We start from the raw sequence: 20,646 nt of genomic DNA, 5'->3' as shown, positions 1-20,646 counted from the left end.
TCCTCCTCTCCTCCTCTCCTCCTCCTCCTCCCCATCCTCTCCTCCTCTCCTCCCTGCTGCTTTTCTTAGTACTGCTGACGGAAATAGAAGCTGTCAGTTTGGACCAGGATCCCACTCCAGTAACAACAGTAGAATGCCATAATATTAATTATAAACATTACATTTGGATATTGTCTTTTCACATTGTCTTTTTTATTGATGTTATTCATTACATCAATCAATAGAGATAAAAAAGTAAAAATCCAAATGTAAATGTTTATTATTAAAATCATGAATTTGATGTTCTATTTATAGGGTCAGGATCCAACTGCAGTAACCCTCCATGCCGACACACCTGCTGCTTCAGACAGACGCTGAGAGACTGAGATGGTGAGAGAGATACAGAGAGAGAACAGGGGAGGGGAAATAAACAACAGAAAGAACAGAACCAGTGTTTTTGTGTGATGCTTTCACACTGTGGGGACAGGGGGCCACGGTGATATATTTACATAGAGACGCCGTACAAAAACCTCCTACCATTCACTTCCATACAGGAGAGGTCTGGGGCCTATTCACACACTGCTACAGACTGTCGAGGAGTCTGGAGAGATGTTTTGATAATGCTGAAGGATAAAACAAGATTTCAACCAGTCTTCAGGATTATAAAATCGACTTTATTGGGAGCATTTTCCTGGACAAGACAACAAACTTATGAAGTCAGATTTAGTTACATAAGGGAGTTGGTTTGATTCATGTTTGACCATAAAATCTCCCCAAATGTTTTGCTGAACTCGGTAGTTATTTGAGTATCTCTGAGTATATCTGAGTATCTCTGTTCATATTCCCTTGAGGCTGAATGACAAAGAGATCTGAGGTATTTTTGGAAGAGGAGGAAAACGATGTGACACTGGAAGAGAGGCCTACTTTGGGAATGGAACCAAACTCACTGTTTTAGGTAAGTTCACTTCAGATGAATGACATTGATATAGATCTGTAACCCTGGAGATGTTTGATTAGTGTCTATGATTCAGCTGAACTAAATGGTTGATGTGAAAACACTGTGACTTCAACCCAACCAGCCTTCTTTGGCAATGGAACCAAACTCACTGTTTTAGGTAAATACTTCCTCATTGATTTACTTACTGTACCTGACAATGTTATGTTTATGGATCTAATAGTTCATTTGAACAACTGACTAGTCGTAAAAAGCGGTTATTATGTTAGATGCCAAATGCGTTGACAAGTTCAGTAGCTGGTCGGCACATTACTGCTCAGTATGTCCACACTGTGACAACTATAATCCTGCATTGTTTGGAGCAGGAACCAAACTGACTGTTCTGGGTAAGAGAATATTCACCATGATGGAACTAATGGGTCTCTATGTGTGGTTTAGGGGTTTGGTGATGTGAGGAGTTAGTTGATTCTAGATTCAGTACATTAGATTAGTTCATACTAGTGTTACTCCACTCAATGCTTTTTGATGTTAAGCCTGTACACTGTGCCAACTATGAGGCCTATTTTGGACAAGGCACCAAATTAACAGTTCTCGGTAAGTAATCCCGTACACTATGTTTGGCGTACGGACAGTGAATGTGAGTGAGACAACATACTCGTGAGAAGAGATTTGATATCGTAGTATTACAGTATGTTTGAGTCATCTGTGTCGGTCTTGTTTGACTGGTTGGAACACGGTGTTGATCGGTAGGACGTCTTGACCAATACAGTTATCGGAGGCCATGTACCATTTAAAGTTGACGAGAAAAGGACTTGCTTGACTAGAGCAGGATTCCACTGTACTGTGTTAATGGTGCCAGGCTCAGCACCTCTATATATCTATACTAGAGCAGTATTCCACTGTACTGTGCTAATGGTGTCGGCCAGGCTCAGCACCTCTATATATCTATACTAGAGCAGTATTCCACTGTACTGTGCTAATGGTGTCGGCCAGGCTCAGCACCTCTATATATCTATATTAGAGCAGTATTCCACTGTACTGTGCTAATGGTGTCGGCCAGGCTCAGCACCTCTATATATCTATACTAGAGCAGTATTCCACTGTACTGTGGTAATGGTGCCAGGCTCAGCACGTCTATACTGTATATCTATATTAGAGCAGTGTTGCTCAGCACCTCTATATATCTATATTAGAGCAGTGTTCCACTGTACTGTGCTAATGGTGCCGGCCAGGCTGACTTCGGTGGAGGAACCAGGTTAACTGTTCTAGGTGAGAAATGACACTGAAAAAAAGAGCAGTGGTTATAAACCATGTAAACTATGTGGTTATAATGTATGTGGTTGTAAAGTTTATTAGAGAATGGTACTGTAACAGAATGACTGGGTAGTATCTATCGATCGTCCTCCTGACGTGGTTACATACAGGTGGAGTAAATCCACTGTGCTGGTGGCGTCGGCCAGGCTGACTTCGGTGGAGGAACCCGGTTAACTGTTCTAGGTGAGACAACACACCAACATAATATAACGTTGGCACCTGATTGGGATTTTTAAAAACTACATGTCATTTAAACACCTTTATATCTTATGGCTACAGTCTGTAGGTTACAGTGTGTGGTTGATATTCATGGATTGGAATGTGACCTAAAGATTGGTTGAGGTGGAACACACTTGAATTTAATTAGTAAAATAATCCCCATAATTGATTTGGTTGTTAAACTATGTCAGATTTAACCCCCTCAGCTGAATGTCTCAGAGGTCCTGTGAAGAGTTTTTAAATAACTTTAACAGAGTAACAAAGATGGAGTCGAAACAAAGTCAGAGAGACAGTAAAGATACTGCTTTGAGTCTCTGTGCTCATACTCGGAGGCATATTTTGGAGCCGGCACCAAACTCACCGTTTTAGGTAAGAAAATGAACAATGAACTGTTGTGGACTCTATCTGACAAATGTACACGAGGGAATAACAAAGACCAAAACATTTTTACATTTGGCAATATAGAAAATATCGTATTTGACTATACGTCTAAATCGTGTTAAAGTAAGAGAGTGTATTTGAATGGATCACAGTAAAGGCATTAGTTATGTGCTCCAATCATCATGGTTATAAAGCTGTCTGGCTCTGTGCCCAGACACAGTCTTCCTTCATTATAATACGTATCAGCTAGAGGAGAAGAGGTTCCTTCGCAGTGGAACCAGACACAGTCTTAGGTACTTCGGTCAAAACAATGATCATTTCATCTCTACATAATCTGGAAATGATTTTGTGATGTCATTACATTTCATAGAATAACTAAATCCAACAACCAAAGACAGCAGGTTGGTGGTGTAAAGGCTTCAGATAAACTCTGCTACTACTGAGTAGTGAGGAGGGGTTATTTCTGTAGCTGTGTATCAGTGTGAACACCAACCAGGCGTACTTCGGCAATGGCACCAAACTCACAGTTCTGGGTGAGAAAACTGATTCTGTCATCTGTTATCTATGCCGTCATGGGTTTATCTGTTAGTGAAAGAGACGTTGTCTTGTTTTTTTTAATCCGGTGTGTGAACCAGAGATGGAGAGAAAATATCTTTATGGTTTATAAAACAATGTTCCAATTCCTCAGGCGTTTGGTTTGTAATGAATCTATATTGTGGTGTTGTATCAGTTTGAATGGAAGTGCATGACAGTTCAGAACAGGCAAAGTAACAGATCTGTGTCAGATGTCATCCAGTGTCTGTAATGTAGAGCATGGTATGTCTCTGTGGTACACGGATAAGGCAGAGTTTGGTCCAGGTACCAGACTCACTGTTCTAGGTAAGGGATTCAGCTTTTCAACTTTCTTAAAAAAATATATTGCAAATACATCATCATGAAATTATTGTTTAATTAAGGGGTTTGTTTGCTTTGCATTCCTGGCATAGTTGAGCATGAACATATTCAGGGGGGAAGACATTTAAGCTGTACAAAGAGCTAATGATAAAGTGAATTAGCCCTATGCTCTGTCGACATAGACATGCTTAGAAATACAGTATTACTTCCTTTGCTACAAGCCAAACTACTGCAAATACACCAATGGGTAGCTAGAATCCTCTTGGTTTTCTGTCTGTGAGGATGTGGTGTGCTCTGGTGCTTATGCTGCCTACTTTGGAGAGGGAACTAAGCTAACAGTTCTGGGTAAGAAAACTGTAATACTGGTAGAATACTGTAAGAATACTGTAGTAATACTGTTAGAATACTGTAATACTGGTAGAATACTGTAAGAATACTGTTATACTACTGTAGTAATACTGTAATACTGGTAGAATACTGTTAGAATACTGTAGTAATACTGTAAGAATACTGGTATAATACTGTAGTAATACTGTTACAATACTGTAAGAATACTGTAAGAATACTGTAATAATACTGTTATAATACTGTAAGAATACTGTTATAATACTGTTACAATACTGTTATAATACTGTTACAATACTGTTATAATACTGTTATAATACTGTAGTAATACTGTAAGAATACTGTAATACTGTAAGAATACTGTTATAATACTGTTACAATACTGTTATAATACTGTTATAATACTGTTACAATACTGTTATAATACTGTTACAATACTGTAAGACTACTGTAAGAGTGTAAGAATAATACTGTAATACTACTGTATTAATAATGATACTATAAGAATACTGTAAGAATAGTGTAATAATAATACTGTAATACTACTGTATTAATAATGATACTATAAGAATACTGTAAGAATAGTGTAATAATAATACTGTAATACTACTGTATTAATAATGATACTATAAGAATACTGTAAGAATAGTGTAATAATAATACTGTAATACTACTGTATTAATAATGATACTATAAGAATACTGTAAGAATAGTGTAATAATAATACTGTAATACTACTGTATTAATAATGATACTATAAGTATACTGTAAGAATAGTGTAATAATAATACTGTAATACTACTGTATTAATAATGATACTATAAGAATACTGTAAGAATAGTGTAATAATAATACTGTAATACTACTGTATTAATAATGATACTATAAGAATACTGTAAGAATAGTGTAATAATAATACTGTAATACTACTGTATTAATAATGATACTATAAGAATACTGTAAGAATAGTGTAATAATAATACTGTAATACTACTGTATTAATAATGATACTATAAGAATACTGTAAGAATAGTGTAATAATAATACTGTATTAATAATGATACTATAAGAATACTGTAAGAATAGTGTAATAATAATACTGTAATACTAATAATGATACTATAAGAATACTGTAAGAATAGTGTAATAATAATACTGTAATACTACTGTATTAATAATGATACTATAAGTATACTGTAAGAATAGTGTAATAATAATACTGTAATACTACTGTATTAATAATGATACTATAAGAATACTGTAAGAATAGTGTAATAATAATACTGTAATACTACTGTATTAATAATGATACTATAAGTATACTGTAAGAATAGTGTAATAATAATACTGTAATACTACTAGTATTAATAATGATACTATAAGAATACTGTAAGAATAGTGTAATAATAATACTGTAATACTACTGAAATAATGATACTATAAGAATACTGTAAGAATAGTGTAATAATAATACTGTAATACTACTGTATTAATAATGATACTATAAGAATACTGTAAGAATAGTGTAAGAATAATACTGTAATACTACTGTATTAATAATGATACTATAAGTATACTGTAAGAATAGTGTAATAATAATACTGTAATACTACTAGTATTAATAATGATACTATAAGAATACTGTAAGAATAGTGTAATAATAATACTGTAATACTACTGTATTAATAATGATACTATAAGAATACTGTAAGAATAGTGTAATAATAATACTGTAATACTACTGTATTAATAATGATACTATAAGAATACTGTAAGAATAGTGTAATAATAAATACTACTGTATTAATAATGATACTATAAGAATACTGTAAGAATAGTGTAATAATAATGAATACTATAAGATACTACTGTAAGAATAGTGTAATAATAATACTGCAATACTACTGTATTAATAATGATACTATAAGAATACTGTAAGAATAGTGTAATAATAATACTGTAATACTACTAGTATTAATAATGATACTATAAGAATACTGTAAGAATAGTGTAATAATAATACTGTAATACTACTGTATTAATAATGATACTATAAGAATACTGTAAGAATAGTGTAATAATAATACTGTAATACTACTAGTATTAATAATGATACTATAAGAATACTGTAAGAATAGTGTAATAATAATACTGTAATACTACTGTATTAATAATGATACTATAAGAATACTGTAAGAATAGTGTAATAATAATACTGCAACAATAATAATAATTCTATAATGCTGTAGTAACAATAATACTGTGATAATACTTCAATAACACTGCAGTAATACTACTGTGATAATAATACAAACACTACTGTAATAATTCTACTGTAATAATAATACTGTGATAATACTTCAATAACAATGCAGTAATACTACTGTGATAATAATACAAACACTACTGTAATAATTCTACTGTAATAATAATACTGTGATAATACTTCAATAATACTACTGTAATACTACTGTAATAATAATAATAATACTGTAATAATACTACTGTGATAATAATACTGTAATACAACTGTAATAATACTACTGTGATAATAATACTGTAATACAACTGTAATAATACCGCTGTGATAATACTGTAATAATACTACTGTAATAATACTACTGTGATAATACTGTAATAATACTGTGATAATACTACTGTGATAATACTACTGTGATACTACTGTAATAATACTACTGTAATAATACTACTGTGATAATAATACTGTAATACTACTGTAATACTACTGTAATAATACTACTGTGATAATACTACTGTGATAATAATACTGTAATACTACTGTAATAATACTACTGTAATAATACTACTGTAATAATACTACTGTGATACTACTGTAATAATACTACTGTGATACTACTGTAATAATACTACTGTGATACTACTGTAATAATACTACTGTAATAATACTACTGTGATAATAATACTGTAATACTACTGTAATACTACTGTAATAATACTACTGTGATAATACTACTGTGATAATAATACTGTAATACTACTGTAATACTACTGTAATAATACTACTGTGATAATACTACTGTGATAATAATACTGTAATACTACTGTAATAATACCGCTGTAATAATACTACTGTAATAATACTGTGATAATACTACTGTGATACTGTTATAATACTACTGTAATACTACTGTAATAGTAATACTGTAATACTACTGTAATACTACTGTAATAATAATACTGTGATGATACTGTTATAATACTACTGTAATACTACTGTAATAGTAATACTGTAATACTACTGTAATACTACTGTAATCATAATACTATAATAATACTGTGATAATACTACTGTGATACTGTTATAATACTACTGTAATACTACTGTAATAGTAATACTGTAATACTACTGTAATACTACTGTAATAATAATACTGTGATGATACTGTGATAATACTACTGTGATACTGTTATAATACTACTGTAATAATACTGTAATAATAATACTGTAATACTACTGTAATACTACCGTAATAATACTACTGTAATACTATATTAATACTATGATAATACTGTAATTACATGATACATAGGGGTGGTACAGTTCAGTAACAAAGTGGTTCATTCCAAGCTGCTGTCGTACACCCTCTGTTTCTATGTGTTTGACTTGGTATACATTTATTGATTAATGACATTTATTGATTAATGACATTTTGTGATTAATGACATTTATTGATTAATGACATTTTGTGATTGTTATTGTTATTTTGTGATGAACTCTCTCATTGATTCATTTTTGTGATGAACTGTGTTTTAAAGCACTCGGGTTCAGGTATGATGTCGACAGCAAACAGAGCCATTGATTGAGTGTTAAAATACTCCACTGTTTTCTCCATGCAGATCCAAACATCAAAGTCACTGAACCCACAGTGAAAGTCCTAGCACCCTCCGCTAAGGAGTGTGAAGATAGAAACAAGAAGAAGAAGAAGACCCTAGTGTGTGTAGCCACCCGCTTCTACCCCGACCACGTCACGGTCTTCTGGCAAATCAACAATGTCAACAGAACTGAAGGTGCCGGGACCGACAACAGGGCCTTGTGGGATAAAGATGGTTTATACAGTATCACCAGCAGACTGAGAGTCCCAGCCAATGAATGGCACAAACCAGAGAACAGATTCACCTGCATTGTCAGCTTTTACAATGGGACTGACGATATAAAAGTGAATGACACCATTAGTGGAGATCTCCAAGGTAATAAAACAATGAACACTGTTTTTGAGAAGAAAGAGATTTGACTGAACTAGTACACTAGTTTTGAGGCTCTAATGCATTCCCCAATGTCTAAGTGGTACCGTGGTGTATAATCTCATCTGAAACTCTCCTTCTTTGTTTCTTTCAGGTCAAAGTGGGGGAGAGATAACGACAGGTAAATGTGTCCATTTTATACTACAGTTATTTTTCTACATACCTAAATACATGGCATACTGTACTGATGACCTGCATACTGTACTGATGACCTGCATACTGTACTGATGACCTGCATACTGATGACCTGTATACTGTACTGATGACCTGCATACTGATGACCTGCATACTGATGACCTGCATACTGATGACCTGTATACTGTACTGATGACCTGCATACTGTACTGATGACCTGTATACTGTACTGATGACCTGCATACTGTACTGATGACCTGCATACTGATGACCTGCATACTGATGACCTGCATACTGATGACCTGCATACTGATGACCTGTATACTGTACTGATGACCTGCATACTGATGACCTGCATACTGTACTGATGACCTGCATACTGATGACCTGCATACTGTACTGATGACCTGCATACTGATGACCTGCATACTGATGACCTGTATACTGATGACCTGCATACTGATGACCTGCATACTGATGACCTGTATACTGTACTGATGACCTGCATACTGATGACCTGTATACTGATGACCTGCATACTGATGACCTGCATACTGATGACCTGCATACTGTACTGATGACCTGCATACTGATGACCTGCATACTGATGACCTGTATACTGTACTGATGACCTGCATACTGATGACCTGCATACTGATGACCTGCATACTGATGACCTGTATACTGATGACCTGCATACTGATGACCTGCATACTGATGACCTGCATACTGATGACCTGTATACTGATGACCTGCATACTGTACTGATGACCTGCATACTGATGACCTGCATACTGATGACCTGCATACTGATGACCTGTATACTGATGACCTGCATACTGTACTGATGACCTGCATACTGATGACCTGCATACTGATGACCTGTATACTGATGACCTGCATACTGATGACCTGCATACTGATGACCTGTATACTGATGACCTGCATACTGATGACCTGCATACTGTACTGATGACCTGCATACTGATGACCTGCATACTGATGACCTGCATACTGATGACCTGTATACTGATGACCTGCATACTGATGACCTGCATACTGTACTGATGACCTGCATACTGATGACCTGCATACTGATGACCTGTATACTGATGACCTGCATACTGATGACCTGCATACTGATGACCTGTATACTGATGACCTGCATACTGATGACCTGCATACTGATGACCTGCATACTGATGACCTGCATACTGATGACCTGCATACTGATGACCTGTATACTGTACTGATGACCAGCATACTGATGACCTGTATACTGTACTGATGACCTGCATACTGATGACCTGCATACTGATGACCTGTATACTGATGACCTGCATACTGATGACCTGCATACTGTACTGATGACCTGCATACTGATGACCTGCATACTGATGACCTGTATACTGATGACCTGCATACTGATGACCTGCATACTGATGACCTGTATACTGATGACCTGCATACTGATGACCTGCATACTGATGACCTGCATACTGATGACCTGCATACTGATGACCTGTATACTGTACTGATGACCTGCATACTGTACTGATGACCTGCATACTGATGACCTGCATACTGATGACCTGTATACTGATGACCTGCATACTGATGACCTGCATACTGATGACCTGCATACTGATGACCTGTATACTGTACTGATGACCAGCATACTGATGACCTGTATACTGTACTGATGACCTGCATACTGATGACCTGCATACTGATGACCTGTATACTGTACTGATGACCTGCATACTGATGACCTGCATACTGTACTGATGACCTGCATACTGTACTGATGACCTGCATACTGTACTGATGACCTGCATACTGATGACCTGCATACTGCTGACCTGCATACTGATGACCTGCATACTGTACCGATGACCTACATACTGATGACCTGCACACTGATGACCTGCATACTGTACTGATGACCTACATACTGTACTGATGACCTACATACTGATGACCTGCATACTAATGACCTACATAATCAAATCAAATCCAATCAAATCAAATGTGATTTGTCACATACACATGGTTAGCAGATGTTAGTGCGAGTGTAGCGAAATGCTTGTGCTTCTAGTTCCGACAATGCAGTAATAACCAACAAGTAATCTAGCTAACAATTCCAAAACTACTACCTTATAGACAAACACAAGTGTAAGGGGATAAAGAATATGTACATAAGATATATGAATGAGTGATGGTACAGAGCGGCATAGGCAAGATACAGTAGATGGTAATTGAGTGCAGTATATACATATGAGATGAGTATGTAAACAAAGTGGCATAGTTAAAGTGGCTAGTGATACATGTATTACATAAGGATGCAGTAGATACTGATGACCTGCATACTGATGACCTGCATACTGTACTGATGACCTGCATACTGATGACCTGCATACTGATGACCTGTATACTGATGACCTGCATACTGATGACCTGCATACTGATGACCTGCATACTGATGATCTGTATACTGTCCTGATGACCTGCATACTGATGACCTGCATACTGATGACCTGTATACTGATGACCAACATACTGATGACCTGTATACTGATGACCTGCATACTGTACTGATGACCTGCATACTGTACTGATGACCTGCATACTGATGATCTGTATACTGTCCTGATGACCTGCATACTGATGACCTGCATACTGATGACCTGTATACTGATGACCTGCATACTGATGACCTGCATACTGATGACCTGCATACTGATGACCTGCATACTGATGACCAACATACTGATGACCTGTATACTGATGACCTGCATACTGTACTGATGACCTGCATACTGTACTGATGACCTGCATACTGATGACCTGCATACTGATGACCTGCATACTGATGACCTGTATACTGATGACCTGCATACTGATGACCTGTATACTGATGACCTGCATACTGATGACCTGCATACTGTACTGATGACCTGTATACTGATGACCTGCATACTGATGACCTGCATACTGATGACCTGCATACTGATGACCTGCATACTGTACTGATGACCTGCATACTGTACTGATGACCTGCATACTGATGACCTGCATACTGATGACCTGCATACTGATGACCTGTATACTGATGACCTGCATACTGTACTGATGACCTGCATACTGATGACCTGCATACTGTACTGATGACCTGCATACTGATGACCTGCATACTGATGACCTGCATACTGTACTGATGACCTACATACTGTACTGATGACCTGAATACTAATGACCTGCATACTGATGACCTGCATACTGTACTGATGACCTGCATACTGTACTGATGACCTGCATACTGTACTGATGACCTGCATACTGATGACCTGCATACTGTACTGATGACCTACATACTGTACTGATGACCTGCATACTGATGACCTGCATACTGATGACCTGCATACTGTACTGATGACCTGCGTACTGATGACCTACATACTGTACTGATGACCTGCATACTGATGTCCTGCATACTGATGACCTACATACTGTACTGATGACCTGCATACTGTACTGATGACCTGCATACTGTACTGATGACCTGCATATTGATGACCTGCATACTGTACTGATGACCTGCATACTGATGACCTGCATACTGATGACCTACATACTGATGACCTGCATACTGTACTGATGACCTGCATACTGTACTGATGACCTGCATACTGATGACCTACATACTGTACTGATGACCTGCAGTGTATATCAGGGTTTTCCTGGTCCTGGGTTAGGGTTTAGGGGTTAGGGGTTAGGGTTAGGTCTTAGGGTTAGGGGTTAGAGTTAAGGGTTAAGGTTAGGGGTTAGGGTTAAGGTTAGGGGTTAGGGTTTAGGGTTAGGGTTAGGGGTTAGAGTTAAGGGTTAAGGGTTAGGGGTTAGGGTTAGGGTTATGGACCCAAAGGGTCATATTTCATATCCTCAGGATCAAGAAACACTGGCCTAGATCATTGGTTGGATCCCCAGGACCAAGAAACACTAACCTAGATCATTGGTTGGATCCCCAGGACCAAGAAACACTAACCTAGATCATTGGTTATATGCCCAGGACCAAGAAACACTAACCTAGATCATTGGTCGGATCCCCAGGACCAAGAAACACTAACCTAGATCATTGGTTGGATCCCCAGGACCAAGAAACACTAACCTAGATCATTGGTTATATCCCCAGGACCAAGAAACATTAACCTAGATCATTGGTTGGATCCCCAGGACCAAGAAACACTAACCTAGATCATTGGTTGGATCCCCAGGACCAAGGAACACTGGCCTAGATCATTGGTTATATCCCTAGGACCAGGAAACACTGGCCTAGATCATTGGTTATATCCTCGGGGCCCAGAAACACTAACCTAGATCATTAGTTGGATCCCCAGGGCCAAGAAACACTAACCTAGATCATTGGTTGGATCCCTAGGACCAGGAAACACTGGCCTAGATCATTGGTTGGATCCCTAGGACCAGGAAACACTGGCCTAGATCATTGGTTATATCCTCAGGGCCAAGAAACACTAACCTAGATCATTGGTTGGATCCCTAGGACCAGGAAACACTAACCTAGATCATTAGTTGGATCCCCAGGGCCAAGAAACACTAACCTAGATCATTGGTTATATCCACAGGACCAAGAAACATTAACCTAGATCATTAGTTGGATCCCCAGGACCAAGAAACACTAACCTAGATCATTGGTTATATCCACAGGACCAAGAAACACTAACCTAGATCATTGGTTGGATCCCCAGGACCAAGAAACACTAACCTAGATCATTGGTTGGATCCCCAGGGCCAAGAAACACTAACCTAGATCATTGGTTATATCCACAGGACCAAGAAACATTAACCTAGATCATTAGTTGGATCCCCAGGGCCAAGAAACACTAACCTAGATCATTAGTTGGATCCCCAGGACCAAGAAACACTAACCTAGATCATTAGTTGGATCCCCAGGGCCAAGAAACACTAACCTAGATCATTGGTTATATCCACAGGACCAGGAAACATTAACCTAGATCATTAGTTGGATCCCCAGGGCCAAGAAACACTAACCTAGATCATTGGTTGGATCCCCAGGACCAAGAAACACTAACCTAGATTATTGGTTGGATCCCCAGGACCAAGAAACACTAACCTAGATCATTGGTTATATCCTCAGGGCCCAGAAACACTAACCTAGATCATTGGTTGGATCCCTAGGACCCAGAAACACTAACCTAGATCATTGGTTATATCCTCAGGGCCCAGAAACACTAACCTAGATCATTAGTTGGATCCCCAGGACCAAGAAACACTAACCTAGATCATTGGTTATATCCTCAGGGCCCAGAAACACTAACCTAGATCATTGGTTATATCCTCAGGGCCCAGAAACACTAACCTAGATCATTGGTTATATCCTCAGGGCCCAGAAACACTAACCTAGATCATTAGTTGGATCCCCAGGACCAAGAAACACTAACCTAGATCATTGGTTATATCCTCAGGGCCCAGAAACACTAACCTAGATCATTGGTTGGATCCCTAGGACCAGGAAACACTGGCCTAGATCATTGGTTATATCCCCAGGGCCCAGAAACACTAACCTAGATCATTGGTTGGATCCCTAGGACCAGGAAACACTGGCCTAGATCATTGGTTATATCCTCAGGGCCCAGAAACACTAACCTAGATCATTGGTTGGATCCCTAGGACCAGGAAACACTGGCCTAGATCATTGGTTATATCCCCAGGGCCCAGAAACACTAACCTAGATCATTGGTTGGATCCCTAGGACCAGGAAACACTAACCTAGATCATTGGTTATATCCTCAGGGCCCAGAAACACTGGCCTAGATCATTGGTTATATCCCCAGGGCCCAGAAACACTAACCTAGATCATTGGTTATATCCTCAGGGCCCAGAAACACTAACCTAGATCATTGGTTATATCCTCAGGGCCCAGAAACACTAACCTAGATCATTGGTTATATCCTCAGGGCCCAGAAACACTAACCTAGATCATTGGTTATATCCCCAGGGCCCAGAAACACTAACCTAGATCATTGGTTATATCCTCAGGGCCCAGTAACACTAACCTAGATCATTGGTTATATCCCCAGGGCCCAGAAACACTAACCTAGATCATTGGTTATATCCTCAGGGCCCAGAAACACTAACCTAGATCATTGGTTATATCCTCAGGGCCCAGAAACACTAACCTAGATCATTGGTTATATCCCTAGGACCAGGAAACACTGGCCTAGATCATTGGTTATATCCCTAGGACCAGGAAACACTAACCTAGATCATTGGTTGGATCCCTAGGACCAGGAAACACTGGCCTAGATCATTGGTTATATCCCTAGGACCAGGAAACACTGGCCTAGATCATTGGTTATATCCCTAGGACCAGGAAACACTAACCTAGATCATTGGTTATATCCCTAGGACCAGGAAACACTAACCTAGATCATTGGTTGGATCCCTAGGACCAGGAAACACTAACCTAGATCATTGGTTATATCCTCAGGGCCCAGAAACACTAACCTAGATCATTGGTTATATCCTCAGGGCCCAGAAACACTAACCTAGATCATTGGTTGGATCCCTAGGACCAGGAAACACTAACCTAGATCATTGGTTGGATCCCTAGGACCAGGAAACACTAACCTAGATCATTGGTTATATCCCTAGGACCAGGAAACACTAACCTAGATCATTGGTTATATCCTCAGGGCCCAGAAACACTAACCTAGATCATTGGTTATATCCTCAGGGCCCAGAAACACTAACCTAGATCATTGGTTGGATCCCTAGGACCAGGAAACACTAACCTAGATCATTGGTTGGATCCCTAGGACCAGGAAACACTAACCTAGATCATTGGTTATATCCCTAGGACCAGGAAACACTAACCTAGATCATTGGTTATATCCTCAGGGCCCAGAAACACTAACCTAGATCATTGGTTATATCCTCAGGGCCCAGAAACACTAACCTAGATCATTGGTTATATCCTCAGGGCCCAGAAACACTAACCTAGATCATTGGTTATATCCTCAGGGCCCAGAAACACTAACCTAGATCATTGGTTATATCCTCAGGGCCCAGAAACACTAACCTAGATCATTGGTTATATCCTCAGGGCCCAGAAACACTAACCTAGATCATTGGTTATATCCTCAGGGCCCAGAAACACTAACCTAGATCATTGGTTATATCCTCAGGGCCCAGAAACACTAACCTAGATCATTGGTTGGATCCCTAGGACCAGAAAACACTAACCTAGATCATTGGTTATATCCTCAGGGCCCAGAAACACTAACCTAGATCATTGGTTATATCCCCAGGGCCCAGGAAACACTAACCTAGATCATTGGTTATATCCTCAGGACCAAGAAACACTAACCTAGATCATTGGTTATATCCACAGGGCCCAGAAACACTAACCTAGATCATTGGTTATATCCACAGGACCAAGAAACACTAACCTAAATCATTGGTTATATCCCTAGGACCAGGAAACACTAACCTAGATCATTGGTTGGATCCCCAGGACCAGGAAACACTAACCTAGATCATTGGTTGGATCCCTAGGACCAGGAAACACTAACCTAGATCATTGGTTGGATCCCTAGGACCAGGAAACACTAACCTAGATCATTGGTTATATCCCCAGGACCAGGAAACACTAACCTAGATCATTGGTTGGATCCCCAGGACCAGGAAACACTAACCTAGATCATTGGTTATATCCTCAGGGCCCAGAAACACTAACCTAGATCATTGGTTATATCCTCAGGGCCCAGAAACACTAACCTAGATCATTGGTTGGATCCCCAGGACCAGGAAACACTAACCTAGATCATTGGTTATATCCTCAGGGCCCAGAAACACTAACCTAGATCATTGGTTGGATCCCTAGGACCAGGAAACACTAACCTAGATCATTGGTTATATCCTCAGGGCCCAGAAACACTAACCTAGATCATTGGTTATATCCTCAGGGCCCAGAAACACTAACCTAGATCATTGGTTGGATCCCCAGGACCAGGAAACACTAACCTAGATCATTGGTTATATCCTCAGGGCCCAGAAACACTAACCTAGATCATTGGTTATATCCTCAGGGCCCAGAAACACTAACCTAGATCATTGGTTATATCCCTAGGACCAGGAAACACTAACCTAGATCATTGGTTATATCCCTAGGACCAGGAAACACTAACCTAGATCATTGGTTATATCCCCAGGACCAGGAAACACTAACCTAGATCATTGGTTGGATCCCTAGGACCAGGAAACACTAACCTAGATCATTGGTTGGATCCCCAGGACCAGGAAACACTAACCTAGATCATTGGTTGGATCCCTAGGACCAGGAAACACTGGCCTAGATCATTGGTTATATCCCCAGGACCAGGAAACACTGGCCTAGATCATTGGTTGGATCCCTAGGACCAGGAAACACTGGCCTAGATCATTGGTTATATCCCCAGGACCAGGAAACACTGGCCTAGATCATTGGTTATATCCCCAGGACCAGGAAACACTGGCCTAGATCATTGGTTATATCCCCAGGACCAGGAAACACTGGCCTAGATCATTGGTTGGATCCCCAGGACCAGGAAACACTGGCCTAGATCATTGGTTGGATCCCCAGGACCAAGAAACACTGGCCTAGATCATTGGTTGTGCTGTATTTTTCTCAATGGATGATCTGCTAACAATATCATCTGATACCACCTTAATCAAGGTCATTTGAATGTCTTATTGTCCTTGCAGATTACTATGTGAAGAGCACCCAGACTGCCAAGCTGGCCTACAGCATCTTCATCGCTAAGAGTACCTTCTATGGCCTGGTCGTCATGGTTATGATTTGGAAGTTCCAGGTGAGTTCGCTGCAAATATGATAAAGGTTCATCACACAGTCATCTCTCTCCTCTTCTATCTCTGCCTTGTGCTCAAGGAGTCCCAGATCAGTGTTGTACGGTCTTGCCAACTCCTATGGTCAGGTTGACAGTGACCACACAAACAGATCCCACTGGGCACACCATGTCGTTTCAACGTGGATCATTGGGAAATATTTGGTTTAGACGTTGATCAATGAGATTACAATTTATATTCACCCAATCAAAAAGACAGCCAACATTTAGTTGAATTTCCAGTGAGTTTTCCCCGTGATTTCAACCATCTAAGAGCACAACACAGTTCAAATGGGGATCCACTGTCAGGTATTGAATCCTTTATAGAACAGATTAACCTGTTGTCACTGGGCTTCATCTAATAGCACAACCACATGAGCTGGATGGCAGTTGAGAGTTACATTATAGCACACGGTACAAATGATCAATGCCAGGCTGGGTAATGACCATAGGACAACACAAACAGATCTGGGACCAGGCTAGGTAACGACCATAGGAGTTGACAGGACAACACAAACAGATCTGGGACCAGGCTAGGTAACGACCATAGGAGTTGACAGGACAACACAAACAGATCTGGGACCAGGCTAGGTAACGACCATAGGAGTTGACAGGACAACACAAACAGATCTGGGACCAGGCTGGGTAATGACCATAGGACAACACAAACAGATCTGGGACCAGGCTAGTTAATGACCATAGGAGTTGACAGGACAACACAAACAGATCTGGGACCAGGCTGGGTAATGACCATAGGACAACACAAACAGATCTGGGACCAGGCTAGGTAATGACCATAGGAGTTGACAAGTCAACACAAACAGATCTGGGATCAGGTTAGTTAATATAGTAGCTATGGGCTAATTAAGGTTTGAACCTGACACCATCATATAAATAAAACCTTGATTATATTTCTGTGGACACCATACTGACACCATACAGACACCATACTGACACCATACTGACACCATACAGACACCATACTGACACCATACAGACACCATACTGACACCATACAGACACCATACTGACACCATACAGACACCATACTGACACCATACAGACACCATACTGTCTTTATCCTGTATCTCTGTGTTTCCCATACAGACACCATACTGTCTTTATCCTGTATCTCTGTGTTCCCATACAGACACCATACTGTCTTTATCCTGTATCTCTGTGTTTCCATACAGACACCATACTGTCTTTATCCTGTATCTCTGTGTTCCCCATACAGACACCATACTGTCTTTATCCTGTATCTCTGTGTTTCCATACAGACACCATACTGTCTTTAATCTCTGTGTCTGTGTTTCACATGCAGGGCTCCTCAGAGAAACAGATTTAACAGAATACAAGCGGCCCAAGGAGGATGTCCTGCATGGGTGTTGATTCTTCCATGTGATCAAGAACGGACTGGCAAATGGGCAATTCTGGCAAATGCCAGATGGACCGATTCATCTTTAGCCCAGTGGGCCTGTCTAAATTGTATTATTTTTTTAGCAAAATAATAATAAGTTGTCTAGTAAAGAGGTTCTTAAAGAAAAACATGGGCAGGTGTGTTAGAAATGCCTGGGCCGGTTTCTGGTCCCAGTTTGCCCCTGCATGTGATTGTATTGTCCATTGTGCTTATTGTTGCCAGTATCTCTTTATTGCCCCGTCAATGTGAAGATGTGCTTTTAAGAATCTTCTACGAACATGAACTTGCAATTTAAATGTATATTTGAATAAATTCAGCCAAAACAACCTTTCCATTAACTTACAAAATCAATGTCTGTTTGTTTTTCCAGTAATTCCAGTAGAGTATGTATCAATACACTTTGCTTTCCAATTTCTAAATGTTCATTTGTGAATAATAAACGGTATATAATTAGGGACAGAATGTACCTCTCCACAGTTAAATATTTTCACGACCCTCCCCACAGTTTGGATTGATTGATTGATTTTATTTGTCTGTAAAAAAAAAAATACATATATATATACATAATTTTTTTAAGTGACTGGGATTGCACAATAAAGTCTTGGACTTATTTCCATTGTGGTCCCTATTTTTTTTTAACATAAATACATATACAATTACATAAATAGAGACAGAAACATTCTCAACCTCCAGATGAGTATGAGGAGAAAGACAATTCTGACCAGCTTGTTTGGCCGGTAGCTTGTTCTCTAGATGTTTGGGGCTGCTGGGGAACCATGATGTTCAGCATAATCAGACACTAGACTAGATGTTTGGGGCTGCTGGGGAACCGTGATGTGCAGCATAATCAGACACTAGACTAGATGTTTGGGGCTGCTGGGGAACCATGATGTGCAGCATAATCAGACACTAGACTAGATGTTTGGGGCTGCTGGTGAACCATGATGTGCAGCATAATCAGACACTAGACTAGATGTTTGGGGCTGCTGGTGAACCATGATGTTCAGCATAATCAGACACTAGACTAGATGTTTGGGGCTGCTGGGGAACCGTGATGTTCAGCATAATCAGACACTAGACTAGATGTTTGGGGCTGCTGGTGAACCAAAAAAAATAAGAAAAGCATATTTTTTGTCCTTTAAAATAACATCAAATTGATCAGAAATACAGTGAAGACATTGTTAATGTTGTAAATGACTATTGTAGCTGGAAACGTCTGAGTTTTAATACAGAGGCCCATTATCAGCAGCCATCACTCCTGTGTTCCAATGGCACGTTGTGTAGTACCCGCAAAACACCAGTCTCAACGTCAACAGTGAAGAGGCGACTCCGGGATGCTGGCCTTCTCGGCAGAGTTGCAAAGAAAAGCCATATCTCAGACTGGCCAATAAAAATAAAAGATTAAGATGGGCAAAAGAACACAGACACTGGACAGAGGAACTCTGCCTAGAAGGCCAGCATCCCGGAGTCGCCTCTTCACTGTTGACGTTGAGACTGGACAGAGGAACTCTGCCTAGAAGGCCAGCATCCCGAAGTCGCCTCTTCACTGTTGACGTTGAGACTGGACAGAGGAACTCTGCCTAGAAGGCCAGCATCCCGGAGTCGCCTCTTCACTGTTGATGTTGAGACTGGACAGAGGAACTCTGCCTAGAAGGCCAGCATCCCGGAGTCGCCTCTTCACTGTTGATGTTGAGACTGGACAGAGGAACTCTGCCTAGAAGGCCAGCATCCCGGAGTCGCCTCTTCACTGTTGACGTTGAGACTGGTGTTTTGCGGGTACTATTTAATGAAGCTGCCAG

At 39.6% G+C, this 20,646-nt stretch overlaps 1 protein-coding gene and 1 gene segment (V, D, J or C); one reads left to right on the top strand and one right to left on the bottom strand.

Moving 5' to 3' along the window:
• Positions 1-19,461, top strand: part of LOC135574398 (T-cell receptor beta-2 chain C region-like) — a 19,918-nt gene extending 457 nt beyond the window's left edge. Inside the window, 5 exon segments of the C gene segment in view lie at positions 3,329-3,381; positions 7,967-8,317; positions 8,466-8,492; positions 17,288-17,394; positions 18,752-19,461. Of these exon segments, the coding sequence occupies positions 3,329-3,381; positions 7,967-8,317; positions 8,466-8,492; positions 17,288-17,394; positions 18,752-18,775 (562 nt within the window).
• vti1b (vesicle transport through interaction with t-SNAREs 1B) overlaps positions 1-20,646 on the bottom strand; it is a 204,544-nt gene that overhangs the window by 33,693 nt on the left and 150,205 nt on the right. The gene's annotated exons all lie outside the window — the stretch shown is intronic.

This window comes from Oncorhynchus nerka, linkage group LG12, assembly GCF_034236695.1.
Source record: "Oncorhynchus nerka isolate Pitt River linkage group LG12, Oner_Uvic_2.0, whole genome shotgun sequence".
NCBI classification, from domain to species: Eukaryota; Metazoa; Chordata; class Actinopteri; order Salmoniformes; family Salmonidae; genus Oncorhynchus; species Oncorhynchus nerka.
The sequence above is the reverse complement of the archived record's forward strand: the minus strand, read 5'-3'. Positions and strand labels throughout refer to the sequence as shown.